This window comes from Ptychodera flava, chromosome 21 (assembly GCF_041260155.1).
Source record: "Ptychodera flava strain L36383 chromosome 21, AS_Pfla_20210202, whole genome shotgun sequence".
In the NCBI taxonomy this organism is placed as follows: Eukaryota; Metazoa; Hemichordata; class Enteropneusta; family Ptychoderidae; genus Ptychodera; species Ptychodera flava.
Genome location: NC_091948.1, coordinates 9,054,202 through 9,075,560, shown reverse-complemented (window position 1 = coordinate 9,075,560; position 21,359 = coordinate 9,054,202). Strand labels below are relative to the sequence as shown.

The 21,359-nt window shown below is 38.5% G+C and overlaps 2 protein-coding genes across 3 annotated transcripts in view; one reads left to right on the top strand and one right to left on the bottom strand.

Annotated features, from left to right (window-relative positions):
• The window catches only part of LOC139121319 (glycine receptor subunit alpha-3-like), a 28,131-nt gene extending 19,599 nt beyond the window's left edge, over window positions 1-8,532 (top strand). The window contains exons 5-9 of one of the 2 annotated variants that reach the window (XM_070686109.1): window positions 1,113-1,195; window positions 1,937-2,074; window positions 2,919-3,148; window positions 3,732-3,863; window positions 4,743-8,532. In XM_070686109.1, the coding sequence (XP_070542210.1) occupies window positions 1,113-1,195; window positions 1,937-2,074; window positions 2,919-3,148; window positions 3,732-3,863; window positions 4,743-5,051 (892 nt within the window). In that variant the 3' untranslated portion in view covers window positions 5,052-8,532. The remainder of the gene's footprint in view (window positions 1-1,112; window positions 1,196-1,936; window positions 2,075-2,918; window positions 3,149-3,731; window positions 3,864-4,742) is intronic. The other variant, XM_070686110.1, reaches the window with a different exon arrangement.
• Window positions 8,410-21,197, bottom strand: LOC139121318 (uncharacterized). Its single transcript, XM_070686108.1, has 9 exons — window positions 21,062-21,197; window positions 18,438-18,576; window positions 17,748-17,916; window positions 14,385-14,505; window positions 13,337-13,425; window positions 12,055-12,246; window positions 11,396-11,488; window positions 10,492-10,564; window positions 8,410-9,417 (listed from the first exon to the last, which is right to left on the bottom strand). The coding sequence occupies exons 1-9, from the start codon at window positions 21,125-21,127 to the stop codon at window positions 8,722-8,724; spliced, it is 1,638 nt and encodes a 545-aa protein (XP_070542209.1). The 5' UTR covers window positions 21,128-21,197; the 3' UTR covers window positions 8,410-8,721.
• Window positions 21,198-21,359: the final 162 nt, after the last annotated feature.

Below are 21,359 nucleotides of genomic sequence, written 5' to 3'. Positions count from 1 at the left end.
TTGTTAAATCTGAACGACACCCTTTCCCGCCAAAAATTATGACAGAAATTTTCGATCGACAGTTCATTCATTTTGGATTGGACCCTCCTCAAAATGACGGATTTTATCACATAAACATCGTTTCATGTATTTTTTTACATTTTAACGACAAAATTGCCCCCCTCCTCAACTCAGTTGAAGAAGTTAGAGCAGTTCAGATTGAAATGTTGACTTTCAAATTTGTCATGGAAGAAAAGCGTAGACAATGATTTGCGATAGGACGAATCCTTCATCCTTTGTGAGTAGCTCTTGGGTTTTTCAAGGGATTACAGTAGGCTATAGCTGCTGACTTTTCCCCGTGTGTGTGGGCGGGGAGCAGTTCAGTTTGTATATGTGAAAGTAAAGGTGGTGGCTTTATTTGAGATACTAGCCTAGGTGAATTGGCCGCATCTAGTTGCATCATATGTCACTGTCCCGCAGACACCACAGTATTAATTGCGTTCGCGATAAAATCATTATTTTTGCGAATGAATCGTCAAAAGGATTATATTTAAGCAATGTTGTAAGTGCGGAGGATTACATCTAACAGAACTTTTCCCAGGCGGTGATTTGGCACAGACATGCCCGCCTATTTCAACTAATACATCCAAAGCCCGCAGCGTGCGTGCGTGACGTAAATTGTCGCAACATTTTCAACTTCATTTTGGCCTCCCTACTGTAAGAGGTTCAAGTTTCGCCAACTTTCGCCACACTTCCTATGGTCTCAGAACACTAAAATACAACAAAAATGTTCCAAACTTACCTACCTTATCTCAAGAAATCATGTTATAAAACACAAAGTATGCATTCTACCTTAAGTAGGCCATACCTTTTTTTTCTAGGCAGTTTACCATATGTTGGCATTTTAGCCACACTGTGAAATTTGATATCAGAAAAATGAAGCCAGTGTTGGTACAGTTTGTGTCTGGTGTACGTGCGTTATCGAAATATGGTACACATATTGCGAAAGATTATCACCATGGATACAACGTGTGACGTATTTGGGTATTTTTCTACTGTGATGAAAAGAAGTATAGTGAATAATCAGCAAACTTTTTCATTAATTTTGTTTTTTTTCCATTTAATCTGAATAGAATAAGCCTGACGCTGCACTGTGATATGGATTTTCACAAGTTCCCGATGGACCAACAAAAGTGTGGGTTGGAGGTCGAGAGCTGTAAGTGCTCCCAATCCCGTACCGCGACTGCGCAATGGCTCATCATATCGATATTTTTTCATTTAGAAAAAAAGGAATTCATTTTGCTCTTACGCACTCACAGGGCCAAAGTGCGACAGAAATTGCACCAGGGTATGGCAGTAACAAGTGACGTCATGAGCGAATAAAAGATATTGAATTCAAATAAATACAAATGTGTCAGTACGGTCCACGAACTACATGCAGCAAAATACATCAACATTGCAGGGAGTAATTGTATGTTGGGTTTCAGGGTATATTTTATGTGGCCTCTATAAAAATGTAAGGTTTTAATATCTGGGAATTAAAATCTCCTGCTTTCGAGCAGCAATAATAATCAGGTAACCAGTAGTGTCTGAAAATCGTAACGATGTGGAGTCAAACACGTCTAACAGCGTGAAACTTATTTTCTGACCTAACTTGTACGTGTTAACAATACTTCGTACAACATGTACGTGTGTCCTGATACCTTTCTTTTTTCAAAATCACTGAAAGTATTTTAGGTGATTGTAAGGTAGTAAATGTTAAAGCAATCAGAATCAATCGTCACCTTTTCCTTGCATTGAGTCTTTTATATTTACAGAAAATAAATTACAACTAGGTTCCATTGTAATGTCTTCTGTGCCATACGTATCTTTTTCAAAACGCAAACAATAAGCTTAATTATCGCCTCATAATGAAGTCGTCCTAATATATTTCCATTTCCATATTGTTTCATTGCAGTTCAGTACACGATAAAGGACTTGGTGTTCCAATGGGTTGAAAACGAACCTGCCGAATTCAACAAGGCACATCTGAAGCTACCCCAGTACAGTCTACGAGACACGACGATCGAAAACTGTACAAAACAGCTGAGCACCGGTAAGAATGCGAAATCTGCGCGCCTCGAAAGTGAAAGACTTAAACTTTGGCTCAAACTTTCCTGAATGACACTTTTAACCATTCTGTTACAAAATTGACAAGAAATATCATGGGTCACCGTGCAAAGTTTGGAACTAGCGAAACAAATTAACCAACGTTCTGCGATATTTGAAATTCAAAATGGTCGCCAATCCTGTGTTAACTCTATGGGGGAAAATTAAATTTGGATTTACGAAAAACCAAGATGGTTAAAGTTTTTTTTCCTCAAGAGCTTTAAAATGAGCCCCCCAAGTCGTAGATCAGAAAAGAATCGTAGAAATTTGAGAGTCCGACTATCTTGGAGGCGCGTTCTACTTTAACCACAGCCACACACTGATGAGAAATGGAAATTCTGGCAAAAATTCTGTGTACACATACATGTAGTTCCCGAACCAATTCTAGCTTTAGATTCATTTTTATGTAGTCTTGAAGCTTAATTCATGCTAGTTGTTTGTGCTGCGGGTTCTGATTGCATGATTGTCGTCTAATTGTCCATGGTCAAAACATCCAGGTTTAAGAATTGCAGTAAACGCACGATAACAAGCGCAAAAATACAGTGTGGGCAGGATGGACCTCAAGTTGTTTGAAACCCCTACTCACTCCCCAGTGCGTACAAACATTGAATAATCTCATGGACGAAAAAATATTGGTAGAGTATATACACATATGGAAAGTTGCATGCTCTAAAGTATAATATGTTCTCGTACTGAGTATTTGGAAGATGTTAACACACAATTTATCACAAAACACCTGAAATCCAGATAAAACGGCTTCCCAATAATGCCCGTATTGTACACTCTTTCAGGCTGGTTCACGTGTATCGGCATCACATTCAGACTCGACCGTGAGCTTGGTTACTACCTACTGCAGACTTACATCCCCAGCATTCTACTCATCATCCTATCCTGGGTCTCCTTCTGGATCGACATCAAGGCCTCACCGGCACGGGTGGCGCTCGGCATAACCAGCGTGCTCACCATGATAACGACGCTGAACGGCGTGCGGGAGGACCTACCACATGTCTCCTACATCAAGGTGGGTGGCGGTCAAAGTAAAAACTGTAGTCATCTTTGTAGAGACAGTGTGATGTGCATCATCTATTAAAACTCCATTTTTTTTATCAAAATCTGACACCATATTAATTACTGTATTACTGTGATATTTCATAATCACCCAATATGTAAATTTTAACCCGATATGTACTGTCACTTGACCTAAACATGCAATGACACTTAGTACAATAATCGTGTTATTACATCATTAAGTTATGCGTTATTATCTATGGGGTAATTATTTACGGTGTTGCAGATGCAAGGTGCCTCCCCTCAGTCCCCTCTATTGCTAACCCAAGATGACCTCTAGACAATTTTTTCTTCAGAAGCCGACGCCAATCGACGTGTAATATATCACTGTTAACGTTTTTCATACATAGCGTTAAGAGACATGGCTGTGAGCCTCTTCAATGCTGTAATACTGTGAATAGTACAATTTTAACGAAATGATTATTTTCGCATGATGTCATTAGGTTACGCAATCAGTATTACTTTGCATACGTCATAGCCCGGGCTTCCATTAATTGGCCGTGTGAGGTAGCTTATTTTTATGTTTCTACTAACAGGCCATTGATGTGTGGTTTGCTATGTGCCTCATCTTTGTTGTCGGCTCTCTCATCGAATATGCCATTGTACACTATCTATCAACAAACAAGCTACGCCTTTGGCGACACAGATCTCCGTCGAAAGTCGAAAAGGTACAAAATAAATAAATAAATAAATAAATAAATAAATAAATAAATAAATAAACAAATTAAAAAAATGACGCTTCTGTGTAAATATTGGAGATTTCTCCGACAATTTGTCTTCGGGAATTCCAAATATGTCTTATGATCGGGTAGCATCTTTATTGTTGATGAACATGTTGAAGATACAAATGTATCACGTGCAGTACTCTACAAGAATGCCACTTCACAAGAAACTGTCAAACCAACCGAGACCACATACAGTAGAAGCGGCTCTCGCGTCTACTGTCCCTTTACCACGATGAACGTAGCATTTGAAGGCTATACCAGATGGCGTTTTCTGCGACTTCGTTTTATTTCGATCTAGTTTTCTCCTATCCCTTTTATTGTTGACATGATGTCATCGAGTTTTGTTCGTTACTGTTCATTTGTCAATTTGATTAGGTACAAAATACCGGCATCAACAACTATAATGACAATAGCAATGACGACAACACCGGATGCTGCTGATGATATTGAGATTAAGGTGCCCACTTTGCCCCGCATACTAATTAACGCGATTTGAACTAATTTGGGATAATTGGATCTTCATATTTTTCAAATTCATTAAAGTGTTCGGTGTCCTATAGCTGAATTTTGAAAACTTACAAATTACTCATAAAAACAAGTAACTTAAAAAGAAAAGTGGATGAGGTTACATTTACAGATTGAATCAACACTACTTCATCACCCAATTATCCCAAATCAATCGTGTTTTTAATGCAAAACTTCGAGAGGATCCAGATTTATTTAGCAGTGTAAAACTCTCAGTTCTTGTTCGAAGCGAGATGAAAACACTGAAGTACAAGATGCTTACAAGATCTTTCTTTATGACTTTCCTTTTCATGTTAGGCTGAAAAATACACGGGCGAATGCTGTGTAAGTATGTCAATCGTCGACCAAAGTCGCTCAGTCCCGGCGTCTCGGTCAGAAGCCAACGGCGAAGGCGTCATCAGCAACGGGGGCAATCCTGAAGCTATATCGTCTATCTCTGGCTCTGCCGCCGAAGAAGGAAGGATTTGGATCCGCGGAAACTGCAGTCGCAAACCGGAGGCGATCTACGACACGGGCAAGAAGGTGGACAACGTGTGTCGGGTAGCGTTCCCTTGTGCATTTGTTCTGTTTAATTTAGGTTACTGGACTTACTATAAGCTGGTGTAGTCGTGAGATACTATTCCCAAAGACAATAAGGAATATATTTTGATGATAAAAAATGAAAAATCTCCAGCATAAGTGAGAGAGAGAGAATCGCTATCTCTATTTATTAAAGCTTCCCCTCGCCACTTTGAAGACTATTTCGCTACAGAACAAACTCGACCTTACGTCGGGGAGCTCGACGTCACATAGGCTGCTACTTGATTCCTTTAGGCGCACACTGGATCTACACTTTCTTCTGCAAAAACAGACGCAGAAGTTCAATAAAACAATGATGTTCCCGTTTGTGTGTGTGTGTGTGTGTGTGTGTGTGTGAGAGAGAGAGAGAGAGAGAGAGAGAGAGAGAGAGAGAGAGATAAACCTCTGTCACCATGGATTAAAGGAACCATGCGCAATTTCATGACTCGAGACAATGCAACATTTGTTGGTTTTCGAAATATTCACACTAGTATGGAAGATGTGCTGTGTCCGTCGTTATGCGCTCCTTCCGGCCAACAGAATGTCCCGCAAGATTATGCGAGTGATGTACTGTCGTGCCGTTTGGAATGCGAATTCTATGAACTTCAATGAAGCTTATGAAGCGACGCGGGGAACTATGGTAAAAGACCAAAGTGACGAGTCAGGATACGTCAGCGACGGCGCAAGAAGTACAGATTTTTGAGATATCTATAGAAACCTCGCACAAGTGAAATATGTTTTACAATTTAAACCAGGAGAAACAATTCTGTTCAACAGAGAAAGTGTGGAGAGCAAACAGAGATAGGAACTGTCCCCGTCAGAAATCCCGTGTCTGCGGGGATTTGGGTGTGGATATTGAAATATTCAACCATTACATGTAATTAATCATTCTGGCTTATGCTGAAAGTCCGGGTTTAAGCAAATGATAAATACACCACTCCCACCGCTGAGCACTTTCAGATAAAAGACGCGGTATGAAAATATGGTTGCTGGATTTCAGATAAGAAATGTGCACCGTTCTGATCTGGAAATTTATTAGTCAGGGAGGGAAGATTATCCCTTCATACGGGGTCGATGGGGATTACACGTCAATACGAGATTTTGAGAAGCTGAAGTGGATTATCCACAGGCGTGGGTGTGCATCACCTCTGTATGAATATGTCAGACCAATTGAAAGCAGAATGAACCCAACAATAAAACCATATGGTGCAGTTTGATGACTGCTAATACGCTAGGAGTGGGATGGGAAAAAAAGTAACATCTGTATGTCGAGACAAAGTGGGATCTTTTTTTCTTTAAGCTGGTATCAAAATCCACTCCGTCCTCGATTTCCTTGCTACTGAACAGGGATGGAGATGGAAGCTGTCTGACCGTCGTGGTGGCTGCGTGGGTTGGGTCACAGCGTGTCCGGTCAGCTGCTGGGTGCACCGTTCAGTGTTCACGAACAATATCGCGGAAATACAGCGTGTCAAAACGTGATTGATGAATCTATAGAGTTATACAATAATGTGAAAAAGGAAGCTTATGGTCAACACATACATTCTGAAAAAGTTTTGTTGCACCATTTGGAAACGCGTGAATAGTCAATATTGTTAAAACCCAAGCAAGTCTAAAATATTTCATATTGTTTGTTGTAGATATTTATGTAATTTATGAAATTTTACTTTATGGAAGACAGAGAGATGGAATAAATTAATATTTTGTAAACATGTCAGTCAAAATAAGAAGATATAAGATGCATGTATACAATTTAGTCTATGCAATATAGATGTTTTATGATGTATATATTTCCCAAGGTGCTAGTTGTAAAATTCAGTTGAGCTAAAATAGCTACCATTGTGTAATTAATGAGATCAATCAGATATGTTGTACGTTGTTCGTGGTCGATTTAGATGTGATCGATTTCGTGGGGCATTCAAACTGCCATGTCAATTTCTCAGCGTGGAGTAATTGGGTTACTAATTATTAGCTTGCTGTTGATTAAGTCTTTGTCAATTAGCTTGACTCTGACAGAAGACAAAACCTGTCACATCGTTTTAATCCTCTCATCATTTAGACTAAATCCCTGGGATTGATTCACTGGGTTTTAAATTAGTACAAATTAGGTAAGATTTATTAGTCTACCTATATCAGTGGAATCTTAACGACTCGGTCTAGGATTTCTTTAGGTTTGGTTTGCGTTGTTGTAGTGTACTAACCTTCTGAGCTGCCACTCAACGTAATCAATCATGGAGGCAACGTGTCTTTCAAGGTAGAACGCGCCTCGGGGACAGATAGTCGGACGCTCAAATTTGTAGAATTTTTTGTCTGATTAACAACTTGTGGGGGCTCATTTTAAAGATCTTGGAAAAAGAAAAACTTTCACCGTCTTAGTTTTTCGGAAATCCAAAATTTCATTTTCCCCCCATAGAGTTAACACAGGAATGACGACCATTTTGAATTTCAATGTCGCAAAATGTTGGGTAATTTGTTTCGCTAGTTCCAAACTTTGCACGGTGACCCCTGATTTTTGTTGTTGATTTGGTAAGAGAATTGTTACAAGTTGCATTCAGGAAAGTTTGAGAAAAAATTTAAATATTTCACTTTCGAGGCGCATACTACCTTAATGATCAGATGGGAACTTCTTACAATTCCTATGTCATAGGTCATGGGTCAGAGTTCAAAGGCTCAATGCTGCAGAAACTACTGCAAGTTGAGCAAATGTACAACACATTGACCCCTGCTCATCTGCACTCATATGATGAATCACTGAGACTCAAAAACTCAACTCTACTGTGTTGTATCATGGTCCCAGTTTGGTATCATATGGTGTGCATGATAATGAGGTCAAGGTTACACATATAGAGTCAGATAAATTGTGATGCCAAGTGCACACACAAAATGTTACAAAATTTGACCTTTGAACACAAAATGAAAGGTAATTTCCTCTTCTGAAAATTCATTTCATTGTCACACAGTGGACAAACAGTAATTACACATTTTGATAAAACCATTCGTTGAGTCCCTGTGGATTTCAGTGAATAGAAACACAGGAAGGCGGACACACATTTGCACCTATGTATGCAGGTGGCCCTCTGTGGTTTAGAACTCCTGTGTCTGCTGAAAATCAGTGAAACTACTTTAACACACAGGGAGTATCAGTGTCTTTGTGCGTCATACCAATTAAAGATTTGTTACTTGTGGGTTACCGCTGTTTTGCCATGAATTTGGCAGACACCATTCACTGTATAGTTTCTCTTGTGGGCCTTGCTTTGTGTAGCTGACAGTATTCAATTTATGTGTTTGTACAAGTAAAGAGGACAAATAATAATTAGTATGATATGTATTTACATAAAATGTTTGTATAGAAAACACAACAACCATGACATGCAAAAATTTTTGTACAACAATCAAAGATCACGTGTTTCGTTTAAGATTAATAAAATATTATTTATTTCAAACCAGGATGATACATAGTGTTGTGTATTTTCTTCATAAGAAAGGGTCAATTATTAAACTGCTTTCGTATAAAGCACAGCAACATTTTTTCATTATTGTATTGTTTAGTTCCTCTCTTAAACAAATACTGCAAAGTAGAACTTGGATGTCGAAGGCCACTTGATGATGATCTGACAACTTTGAGTCAGCGAAATCCTTTCATCCAGTTGGATACGTCTTGAATCCCCGATAGGATTACACGCTGTCAAAAACTCCAGTAATGATGGCGGCATTTCTATTTCTAGAACCAGTCTCCAGACCAGCTGTGCTTGATAGTATCCGCATGATCTCTCCGCTTCCTGGTGGTGACGCTGGCCTCTCCTTTGGCTACTCTCCTTCGTCTCTGATCTTTCTGTTTCTTCAGCAAGTTCCTTTTCACTTTGTTCTTGATCACGTCCGGTCGAATTGTCGCCTCTGATGTGGTGCTACTCATGCTGGGACTACTCCGTGTTCTTGGTTTCGACGCTTCATCCCTGAACGGCCTGTGCTGTGAATTCTGTACACTGAGATCTTCCATGTCCTCCCCACCCTCCTCTTCTTCCCCATCATTTGAGTCTCCCTCCTTCCTCTTTTTGTCTTCTTCCCCCTTGTCATCGTCGGTGTCCCTCTGTAATCTCCCCTCATCCTGCCCTGCCAAGTCTGTTGAAGAAGTTCTGAGTTCAACATCAGATGAATCAGATAATGCCGTAACTTCAGTGCCCATTGCTTCTCCACCAGCACTGATCTCTGTCCTTTCAGCTGACTCAGCAGATTTTACAATTCCTAAACTTGTAAAGCCACTTTCAAGTGAAGCACCTCTGTTTTCTTCTCGTTGTGTTTCATCCTCATCATTACCATCATCACTATCATCATCATCATCATTATCCTCTTCCTCCTCTTCATCAGTGCTGTCTCCTTCCGTCTCTGTTTTCCTATCAATCCTTTCTTCTGCTATTCCCTAAACATTGAGAACACAAAAAACAGTGTTTTCCTCAGTTCCAGTTTCCTAACACTTTTATCCATTTCATTGAAATTGCACATACCCATTTCGACTTCTGACCTCTACATACAAATGTACAAGGCATGGGGGTAAAAGCTGAAAACCTGTACAATCACATAGGCTGCCTTTCTTTACTGCAATGATGACGATAAAAGTAATCCTGGAACTCAAACTACGAAACCTTCTCTGAATTCATAATTATAAGAATCACAGTGACATACTGACTGCTGTGGATATATTGGATATTGTCAAATCTTCACAAACAACTTATCATAAAAGGTATGAGAGTGCATATAACTATAATTTTTTTCACTGAGTTTCCATTTGCTGAAAGTCTCATCTGAGCCCATGACATTTCAACAAATATTTGGTTCACAACAGCTACCCCCCATAGCTTGTATAATTTTGATACTTCAGAAATAAACATCTATATTCAAGATTATGATGAACAGATGACATATCAGATCAAACAGAACTTGTGCCAGATAGTTCGACACGCACGTTTGCAAAAACTGGGCACACTTTAGACCAAAATCAGTATGTTAATTGTGGATGACGATTCCCTTGAAGTGAAGAATTCAGCTTTTTTAGTAGAGGTCAGGTTCTACAATTGGAAACTGAGTATTAAAATCTATGCGACTTTACGGATGCAACTGAGAAATCCAGTTGGTGAGTTGCTGTATTATCCATGAAACATTCACAACTTCAAGACAGCCACTGGTAGTGTCCTCCAGTACGATGGCAAGTTTTATGCATAGCTGATTCAGCTAAGTCAATTCAAAGCTTTTCACAATGTCAATTTCTTGTCCTGCAGCACATATTAAAAGACAACTACACTTCCTCAACTCAAATGATAAAGTCTTCTCAAAACACAGGATGCAGACTTTTTCAAACTTTAAATGGTCAATTGATATCTTTAAGTTGATTCTCTAGGTTATCACTTGTGACAACTTTCACAATGGATTATGTCCTTACTTGTAAAACATGTGAAATTTACAAATGAAAGAGAATAGATTAATCTATAAGATCTACCTGTTCTAGCTCCTCTTGCTGATCTTTTGTAAATCCACTGGCTGCCACGGCAACATCCAAATTGTCAGTTTTACTACAGATTAGAATGTACATAATCGACATGAATTAAAAACCAGTACAATGACATCCAGTTGCCTACACAGACACTTAAGTTCCAATGCGCCTCGGGACAGATACGTGGACTCTCAAATTTTACAATGCTTTTCCGATCTATCACTTGTCGGGGGCTCATTTTAACCCTTTGCACCCTGACCCCCTGGTACCCTACGACATCATGCGGACATTTTTGTCCGAGCCAGGTTCAAATGGTTACAGCTCTTGGAGTAAGAAATTTCATCATCATAGTTTTTTGAAAATTGAAATTTTTTTCCCCCATATACAGTTAACACTGGGATGGCAGCTAATTTGAATTGCAAATATCAGGAAATGTTAAAGTAATTTGTTTCTCTCATACCATGTCTCGCACTGTGACGCATGATTTTTATTCTTGATTTGATAAGAGAATGGTTGAAGGTTTCATTGAGGAAAGTTTGAACAAAAGTTTAAGTCTGTCACTTTTGTGGTGCATACTACTTTAAAAGAATATTAACCCTTTCACCACCATGGTTTGTCCCAAATCCATTGTTTTCTATGGTAAAGTTGGACCTGTATACAGGGAACAGGGGTGAAAGGGTTAAAGTCCCAAGTAGTTGCTGGAGGGCTTAAAGATATGTTACTGCATGCAAGATGTATGTTCCAAGACGTCAATTTTTGAAATGTTCAAAGTCATCTAAATATCACAAAGCGATTTCTACACAGATATATCTTAAATGCATCCATACTCGTGAACAGTTATCTCCCGATGTTCATGGTGTCGAACACACTGGGTAGGTACAAAGCATGAATAGAAATAACATTAACTTACACAACATCACTGAATTTTGGATAAAGTTCACTTTCGTATCCAAATCTCCTGGAGAAGAAATCTCTTACACACTGGACATCACGATTAAAATACCTGCAAAATTTTTTTTACAAAATAATGAATAAATTACTTATGACTCTCTTGCATTACAACTGAAAACACCTGGATCAGTCTCAGTCAGCTGTGCAGTTTCTGTTCGAAGCAGAAAGACCTAGAGACATTTCGCATGAAACTTTCATGGTGAATATATAGAACATACAACATCATTATTTTTGAATTCTTAAGTTGCAAAAATGATCTCATACAAGGGATGCAAGTTTGGATGTGTAGCTATCAATTTGGATGCTGGTTCAATTTTGGATTCCTGGTAATTTGACCTGACCCAGGTTCTTGCAAAAGTGAAGTTAGCTACAGCTTGGTGAAAGGTTTGGTAAAACACTGAACTGACTGGGTCTCTAAAGGTACATGTACCCAACTTGATGTGTGCATGTCAGAAGAGAACAATGTTCAATTTGCGGATAATACATCAGACCTCTCCACCATACTTATCACTACAATGGAATGTACTTGATGAGTATGATACAGGTTCAACATACAATAAAACCCATCTGAAATGAAGCAATTAATCATCATGACTGTGAACCATCTACCAATCTCACCATTCTGCATTTGCATGCGACGTTGACACCATCTGCGGGAAGTCTATGAGCGTGACCTTGTCTTCACTGTCAAGCATGATGTTGAACTCGTTGAAATCGCTGTGTATCAAGCCGTAGCTGGCCAGTTTCACGATAAGATCCATGCAGTCGCTGTAAACTTGAGCAGGGTCTTCAAGGTCGTGAACTTGACAGCTGTGATGTTGGGATAAACAGAGAGGATGAAAAAACCTCAAAATTTTGCTTATTTTTCACGACTGCTTTTCTGCTTTCCTGTCTAACTCTTTCATCCTAAAACGTTAATGTTATTATGTATACATCTAATTAATTTGCTACTTAACTCACAGAAATCTGTACAGGAGTATGGCTAGTGTTCTCTGACTGGGAATTTCGAGGGGCCGGCATTCTATTCATATGTTGATAACCATACAAAGAATACATTTCCATAACAAAAGATATGCAAATTATACATTTGAATGAAAATTCGCCGCTGGTTTTTTTTTCCGTACTGGACACATGTACAGATGGCTACTGCAAGTCAACAAGGATAAATTTTACTTTTGGGAACATTCATCTGCAATTTGTCTCATGATGAAACATTGGTGGAGCTGTGAAAAAATTACAGCCAACAGAAGAATTAAAAAAATTATATGGAGTGGGCACTAGTGCAACTGAAAAATGACAACAGCCGCTCTAGTGTCCACTGTATCTCTATAAAATTGTTAAACTCCTAGCATAACTCACTTTGAAAATTTTTAGTACATATGTACATGCATTCCACTTTGGCAGGAGTTTCCCTTCTCCTAACGTTGTCACATTTTGCTTTAGAGTTACTTTCACACACTCAACTTGCATAACAACCCTGGTTCTTTAATTAAAGGAGCATGCGCCTCAAAAGAGAAAGGCTTCAAGTTTTGCTCAAACATTTTTAATTGAAACTTCCAACTATACTCCTACAAAATCGAGAATACAAATAGGGGACAACTGAGCAAAGTTTGGTACTAGAGAAAGAAATACCAAATGTTTACCGATGTTTGAAATTCAAAATGGCTGCCATCCCCGTGTTAACTCTATGGGGAAAATTAAGATAGTGAAAATGTTTCCTACTCTGACAGCTTTAAAATCAGCCCCGATAGGTGGTAAATCAGAAAAGAACTGTAAAAATTTAGAGTCTATACATCTGTCCCTGAGGCGCGTTTTACCTTAATTTACATAGTACTTACAATGGGTAGCCATCGACTAACTCAATGATAACAACATCTATCGTAATGCACATGGTACTTACAATGGGTAGCCATCAACTAACTCCATGATTACAACATGTCTGTTGAAGTCCACTGGTTTAGGGACAGGAAAGCCACGGTCATGCAGAGCCTGCAATCAATCAGTCAGTGATAGAGTTTACAGGTTTGTAAAATGGTCTTGTCTTTTTCAGAAAATGTGTACAGTGAACAAGCTGAGGGACACGAATATTTTGTTGGAGTCACCATGCTGTTTGAGGAAAAATGATTTGGCGGACAGGGTACATGACAGTATTGCTAGATTCCAAGTTGATGTTACTGCCTATGTATGTATCACCATAATGCCAAATTTTAAAATCGCCACTACATGGCCTTATGATCAGGTATTTTCAATTTCAAGCACTTCATCCAAGTTCAGAATTGATTAATAAGTGCTGAGTACAAGTTGGACGTGGACATGGCAAAGTTTATCCTCGCCGTTAAAATACAGTTGACTTCTAACAATAGAATTATTATGGTATGACTGATATATGCCATGGGTTAAGGTCAAGGAATTCCACAATGTGTGTTTAATACCAGGACACGCATGATTTCTTGCCATAAAAGAAAATTGAACATGATATCTGGAATTTTTCTCTAGGGATCTCCTCCGTTCAATAAAAAATTCATGTGCAAATTTTTTGATCTGACAGAAACTATTATAAGCTGAATATTTGTTTTAATCTTAGTTTTTATGATAAAATGACAATACTCCAATTTTTTGAACAGTCATTATCATTACATGTACCGCGCAGGTTTGAACTATGTCTAATATTAGTAAATTTGAAACAGTATAGTTCTCCACCACACGGAACACACTACAATAACTGCCTGACTTTTTTTCGGTTAGATTTGATGAATAAAAGCAGTTTCAAGTTTCCTATGAGGCAAAATCTGAGTGTTTTTACATGTACATCAGAGGTACATGCGAGGCTCATGATACAGTTTGTGTCAAATGCAAATCTAAAATACAAATTGGAAAGCCTTGTGGATAGAGGTTAATGATAACGCTCTGTATGCTGAATGCCAAAAACCGAGAAACAAAGCTCTTACCTTCATGAATGCAAACTCCTTCATAGCAGCAAGTCGGGACAAGTACAACCAGGAAGCATTTCTCCGGTGTTTGTGGTAATCTCTTTTTTCCTTAATTTTGCGGAATGATGTTCTTCCCAGCCTGAAATAATAAATCATTTTAAAGTTTGCTGAACTGTGGACTAAAAGTCTGTGCTGCTAATGGGGAATGGAAATATGTTTTGTTTGCTAATAGATTAAATTTCTGTTATAAATCATGCAAAATACGGAAAGTGGAAAAGCCTTCAGACTCTGTACTTTTAAAATGCAATGTTTATTTTGAATAACTCGAACAGGTTGTACATAAATTGATTGGATTTTGTTTGAAGAAAATATTAGAATTATAACTTAAGTTGAGATACTGTTGATGAATAATGTTGCTTATATATGTTAATCCTTTGAGTGCTGTAATTTTGCCACCAGTGCAACATTTTGCAATTTTTTATGAATTTTACTGTAATTCTTTTGATAATTTTGGACCAAATGAACGTCACTTCTCAATTGAATTCAGTTTTTGATCAAAATTTTGTGAACAATCATGAAAAAAATTGTCTTGGGGATATTATATAAAGGTGACAAAAACTGACTTTGGCACTCAAGGGGTTAATCTGTTTACTTATAGTTTCCTATACATGTATCTCCATGTAAGTCTTTTGAATTTTTTAACAAAAATCAGTATTTTTAGCTGGCTGTATCAAATCTTGGCAAACAATCAAACACCCATTCATACAAGGTTTATAAATATCTTTCATTCACATCAAACTTTGTATCGGGTTTACTTGACTATTACAGCAAATCTCTGACTTCACTCCCTTAAAAACCCTTTTCTTCCCAGCCAATCTCACTTCCCCAAAGTCAGTATTGAGCAAAAATCATATGTATTTTCACTCGCTTGGTGTGTTATTGTAGCTTTAATCTGTACAGATCATGTTTACAGCATCTCTGTTTTCAGGAGCAACCATAAATTTCAGTCACGGGTGTAAACTTTTATGTAAGAGTTCCTAAAACCTAAAAAATAGCTTCTGGGGTAAAATGTATCTTATTAACTATGGGTTCTGTAAATACATTTCTGGCTGTGTATCATTTAAAATCCGTATATGTGTTATGAGAAATTCTGCAAAAATCAGCAACTCCCACACCAATGTGTGTGCTATATTGACAGAAAGGGATATTATACATTGTGGCCAAACATTGAGTGTTTAATGGTACAGGCAGTCAACTACTCCCAAAATTGACAGAGTACTGGCACATCCGGTAACCAGATGCTGGGCAAACAGTGTCATCTTGTGGTTTTCACTTACACGTCACGCTCCATGTTTTGCAAGTGGTGAAAAGGGAAACAGTCAATGGAACCATCTTGTCATTTTTCTCTCTCACATATTACAGTTTTTCAAAGCTATAAAATGTTATAAATCATAACTTGGAGTCGTGGAAAACATTGCCTCTGTCATCAATAAAGTCCCTACGCTCTGACAAAACTTGTACTGGTTAAGAGCTGCAATGATTGACTTAAAACTACCTTCCCAAAAAACAAATTTTCCCAAAATTGCAGGTGTTAAAAATTATTCTGAAATATTTGAACATTTTGAAAGTCAACACAAGAGCAAACAATTATGGTAATTACTATGAATTCTAGTCACGAACTAATTAATTTTGTTATTTATTGGTTTGGATTACTGACGTGACCTCTTGCCATGAAACTATTTTTAAAATATTTTTTTGAGGTGATGAAAATTGTAGTTGGCTGAATACAAACACGAATTTAAATTAAATTAAAATGTTTCAGCTATTATTTATTCTCTATTTTTTGGCAAATTGCAGGGCACAGACCAAGTCAATGAGAAAAACCAACCGACTGTCAAATGTCATGTCAACAAATAATAAGAGAGTATTGTCAGCGTATACATATTCAGTAACTCCTGAAACACTGTTGACAGTCAGATCCTACAGATATTTCAAGTGTTTGGCTTTATCGGTCACACGGACAAATCTTCTCATATCAACCACGTTTTATCTGCTAATGGTGTTTTTTTATGTCACCACTGGGGTGCAACTTTCTCTAACAATCGATAAATACTCTTTCATCACAAATTTGGAAACAGCAGAAGAAGGTAACAGAAAATTTATTAAAAGGACAAAGTTGACAAAAATTCCCTTTTTTTATTTTATTCTAGGTTGCTTTTGTTTCACACTAGAAACCATTCACTCTGTACTGCTGAGGGAAGAGTAATCAGTCATTGAAATCCTTATTAAATTTCACTTCATTGTACAATGTAGATGTCAGGTTTTATCCTGTCACCCCTACATCCCCAAAGATGGTTTCACCCATCCTACAGAAAACAATGGGGGCGTACTAAAGTCTGGTGTTGCAATAGCAACACTCTGGTGATCCAATTCCTCATCAAATACACAGCATCTTAAAAGATGTAATGTCTGTCACAACCCCTTGAACACATTCTCCACGAACAAAAAAATAATCATATTTCACTCAAAACAACAATTTCTTTTTACATTCAGAAGAAATAAAAATAGAATACATGTACCATTGAAATATTGGCGATTACACTATAGTTCCATTGAAAAATCACATGGTCTGCAGATTATTAAAAATTAAAAGCTAGCAACATGGTCCGTTGAAAAAGAACATAATCTACAGATAAGTATTGCATTGAAACACGGCCTGCAATTCAATGGTTTAGTATTTATCAGATGTTGAAGAGAAAAAATGCCCAGGCACCTTGACAATATGATGTACAGTGTCTGCCTTGTTTCATTTAAACAGTAGAATACATTTGTTTTGACGACAAATCATATGGAATAAACAGGCATCATGTAGCATTATCTCTGATTTCTGGGGATTGTTGATGAAGAAATGAGAAGAGCAAGACCACTGTTGTCAAAGATACAGTGGTATCAGTCAAATCTGACCAGAAGTTTCCGAGTTCTAGCTTTTTTCACTGTTTGCACATTTTTTCAACCTCATTTGCATATTTTGGGGTGTTGCATTTTCATCAAACAACAGCAGCTCTTCACCCAATGATGCACCTCCACATTAAATATTATAGCAATAAACATACCTGTTTTTGAGTAATGGATGGACAGCCAGACATACAGACATACACTAGATTTTTCCACCTATCAGATAAAGCTCCCATTGTCATATACACATGATAAAATGGAAGCTAAAAATCTATCGTAGGAATCTTAAAACTGGTTTCGTGTATGTAGCACTGAGAAAGGCACAGGTGTCTAGGGAACACACATCTCGGTCAAAACCCGTCTTCATCTTCCTGATTTCAAACACTTGAACCATGCACAAGTTCATGGCACATGTGACATACTCACCTGTGAAGCTTCATGACAAGCTGCTCATCATCATCATTGGCAACGATGTAAATGTCTGACTCTTTGCCAATGCCAATCTGGTTGCCGACTGATGCAAGGGCTCCTCTTGTCGCTAAGGCTTTCAGAGCCAGGTAGTCATAGCCGGGATAGGTCAGCCTATAGCCAGGGTCTACAGGGGTCAAGGGGCACATGAATGAGTGATCAAGGGAAAAACAAAACAAAGTTTTAAAATGATGAGCTACTGATCTGTACAACAAATAGATCAGGGAAATGCTAGTTTGTTCCACTAAAGAGAAAGAACTCTAAGTACACTCTGAGTACACTCTGTGTATAGATGTGATTTTGGAAGACTAATCAAAAAATAGATGCATGTCTGTCAATTTTTAAATCTGAGTGCTCTTTCCAAAAAGATCAATGACAAAGACAAGTAGATGCTCCAAACAGAAAGTAAAAATTCAAAAAAACAAATGAACTAGTATTGGATAGCCGCAAAATATGAAAAAAACCCGCAAGTAACCATTTTGAAGGCATTCACTTCACTTACGTTACTAATACACGACAAAGTCTGATGACATTATTCTATCAAGCACAGAAAACAAAAACGATTATTAGCCATGAACTTGGACAGTTCCAACACTGACTTAAAATTCCTTACCATGTAACCAGAGTATGCGATGCATTGATACTTACGTCTTCCACTTTCATACACAATGAGTTTATTTTTGACGAGCTCCCTGAGCACTTTGTGACATCCGCCATGTTTCAAGTTGGCTATACTTGCTATGAGGGGAGCCGGCACTATCTCATGGTTCTTCATACCCATTTCAAGCTGTAACAAAGGGAAAATCAAAATCACACTCAGTTTGCATTGATAACTGATGATGGACAGGGCTGAACTTTTGAGCTTGACTGGTTTCTTTGCCCTGCCTTCAGGTTGAAACCATTCAAGACAGGGCTGAGATACTTCAGTCAATGAACTGACAAATTCTGTTACAACTTCTGTTTTACTTGTCAAACCAAATGATCATTGAGCTCAGCTACATGTACATCCTCCTTTGTCAAGCGTTGTTCAATATTAATGTAGAATGCCCCTTGGGGACAGATATTCGGACTCTCAAAATTTTTCACAATTCTTTTCTGATCTACCACTTGTGGGACTTATGTTGCTGCTTATGGAATAATAAAAGTTTTCATCAGTTTATTTTTGTAAAAATCAAAAATTTTATCTTACCCCATAGAGTTAAAACAAGGATGGTGACCCCTGAATTTCATTCTTGATGATTTCAAAAGGGATCAGTTTAAAGTTTCCTTATGGAAAGTTTGAGCAAAAGTTTAAGTTTTTCAATTTCAAGGTGTGTACTACCATAATACAATTCTAGCTTTGTGCATCACAGACTCAGGCATAGAAAAAATAGGATGTGACACAGTCAAACATCAGTTCACCTAGATTCCTACAACCCTTTTTGGTCCGTGAACCCTTTTACCACCATGGTTGGAAAGGCGAAGTTTCCAAATTCTTTCCCTGAGAACATTGTAATGTGGGGTAATGAGACAGTGTGACCAAAAATCGGACCCAATATGGTTAAAATGGCTGATAGATGACTAACTATACGATAATGAGTTCAGTGAAAGGTGCATTTACAGTTGCCAAATTACATTTGTATTTCCCTGAGAATATTGTATAGGTTGATAAGTCCAGTGAAAGAAAATGGAAGATTGTCCTCATGCTGACCTTTGTGTTTCCAGTATCATGGATACAAGCCGTTGTTTCTGGTCAGTGACAGGTGTTCACCGGTAAAAAAACGTGTTGATCAAGTACGGCACTATTGCTAACTTTACTTCCTGCTTTGGGAAAACCATGGGCGCTAATTTGCACTGCATAGCTGAGCCTATTCAGAGCCCAGAACCAGTAGAAAAAATGTCTAAGGTACAATTTGCCTGCATGGCCATCCCTTCCCCTCTCGGAAAACGATGCCAAAAGTCATTCATGTTTGAAGTGCAAATTTCGTCAGCATTTTTGCCAATGAAAAACTGCGTTTCGGGAAAAATTTTAGCACCAACCTTTACTTAACAGTCTTCACAGCGTTCAGCGTGAAATGCAACTATTTCTGTGAACGCAATCTCCAGTCGCAACCGTTCGTGCCAGAATGGACTACCTCCAAGATGGCGTCTCCTCTGACATTTGTTGACATTGTGAGTTTGGAACTTTCAAGATTTTTTAGCCACTGTCTTGTTCATACACATAAATTTGCACAACTGTAGCATACTTAATGTGAATATGTACAAGTTCTCATTACCCGTGCCCCACTTTATGCCTTTGATTTTGAATATTCACTTACAGAGTTTTCACGTCAACCCCATTGTTAAGGAATAGGACGACCTTCGAACCGGTCATCCTACTTATGAGTGATGTAGATATATTGCATGGTTGTAGTCGCTTCTGCCTTCATGCTAAGTATAACTTTCCCTTATCACTACCCTTTGGATTCCACTCGAGTTACATGCAGTTGATCTCCTGGTCCAGACAGCTCTAGAGGTTTCAATGAGCATCTGACATTCCTTATACTGTAGGAGCTGCAACCGCTAAGTAAAGTATGATTCTAAAGAACCTTTGAAAGAGTGAAGTCATGTCCTCAATGCATGCATGTTATGACATCAAGCACGATGTGAAACAAAGTATAGTGCAGTAACTAACATTAGTACTACAGCTCATGGATGTATCCATGCACAGCTCTACATATGTATTGTATACCAATAATTGGTGTATTCTTTGGGGAAGAATAGCGTTCCAAAACTTAAGACACACGACGTATAGGCTTCGGAGGAAGCGTAGGTTCTTTTCTAGCTCCATGGCGTACCGAGAAAAGGTCCCACACTACATCTCGACTGTAATTCTATCATTACGAGCCGCGGGGAGCGCTGTGGTGTAGATCACAGGTGCGTGGAGTTGCCGTGTAGTATACATAGAGAGAAGGGGCCCCTAGTCCCGGGAGGGGCCCTTCTCTCTATGTATATACTACACGGCAATTCCACGCACCAGTGGTGTAGATAAACCAAGAAATTTTCTGGTTATACCACATTTGCAACTCCCTGTGGTTTCAGTAGAAAAGTCAAGTTGGGTTTCTGGCTAAACAATTATTTTGTCTATCCTTTGTCAACTATAGGAGAGAGAAATGGTATCATTGGATTGTGCAATCTGTCACTCACGAACAGTGAACAGCTTAACAGTGCACTGAGCATTGCTGAAGCCAAACTACGAACACTCTCTCTCCCATCTCATGTATCTCAGCTTCACCGATTTTCAGTTTACTTACCGCCGTAAGGACTCTGAAATCTTCCTTTGACAAATATCTCAACATCGTCACGTTCATTCGACCCATTTTGTCGTTATAAAGAGGTGAATCTAGCGAACACTAATGCCTCTTCTCTCCACATGTGCCACCACTTGTACTTCCGGGTCATTTAAAACTCTGCCCTCTACGGCCAAGCTGGTACTGAGTCTGTCCGGTACTCGGTCCACCAGGTGCAGCTAGCAGCAGGTGTGGCCATCCTCAGGCGACTCGAGTTCGGAACCAATTACCGGCCTCCCTGACGGGCAGAACTCGACAGAAA

Coding starts and splice junctions, on each gene's coding strand:
- LOC139121318 (XM_070686108.1), bottom strand. CDS start 21,127: ATGGGTCGAATGAACGTGACGATGTTGAGATATTTGTCAAAGGAAGAT. Junction 17,917..18,437: donor TGTGTATGAAAGTGGAAGAC/GTAAGTATCAAT, acceptor TGACCCCTGTAG/ACCCTGGCTATAGGCTGACC. Junction 9,418..10,491: donor AGCAAGAGGAGCTAGAACAG/GTAGATCTTATA, acceptor CTCAATGTTTAG/GGAATAGCAGAAGAAAGGAT.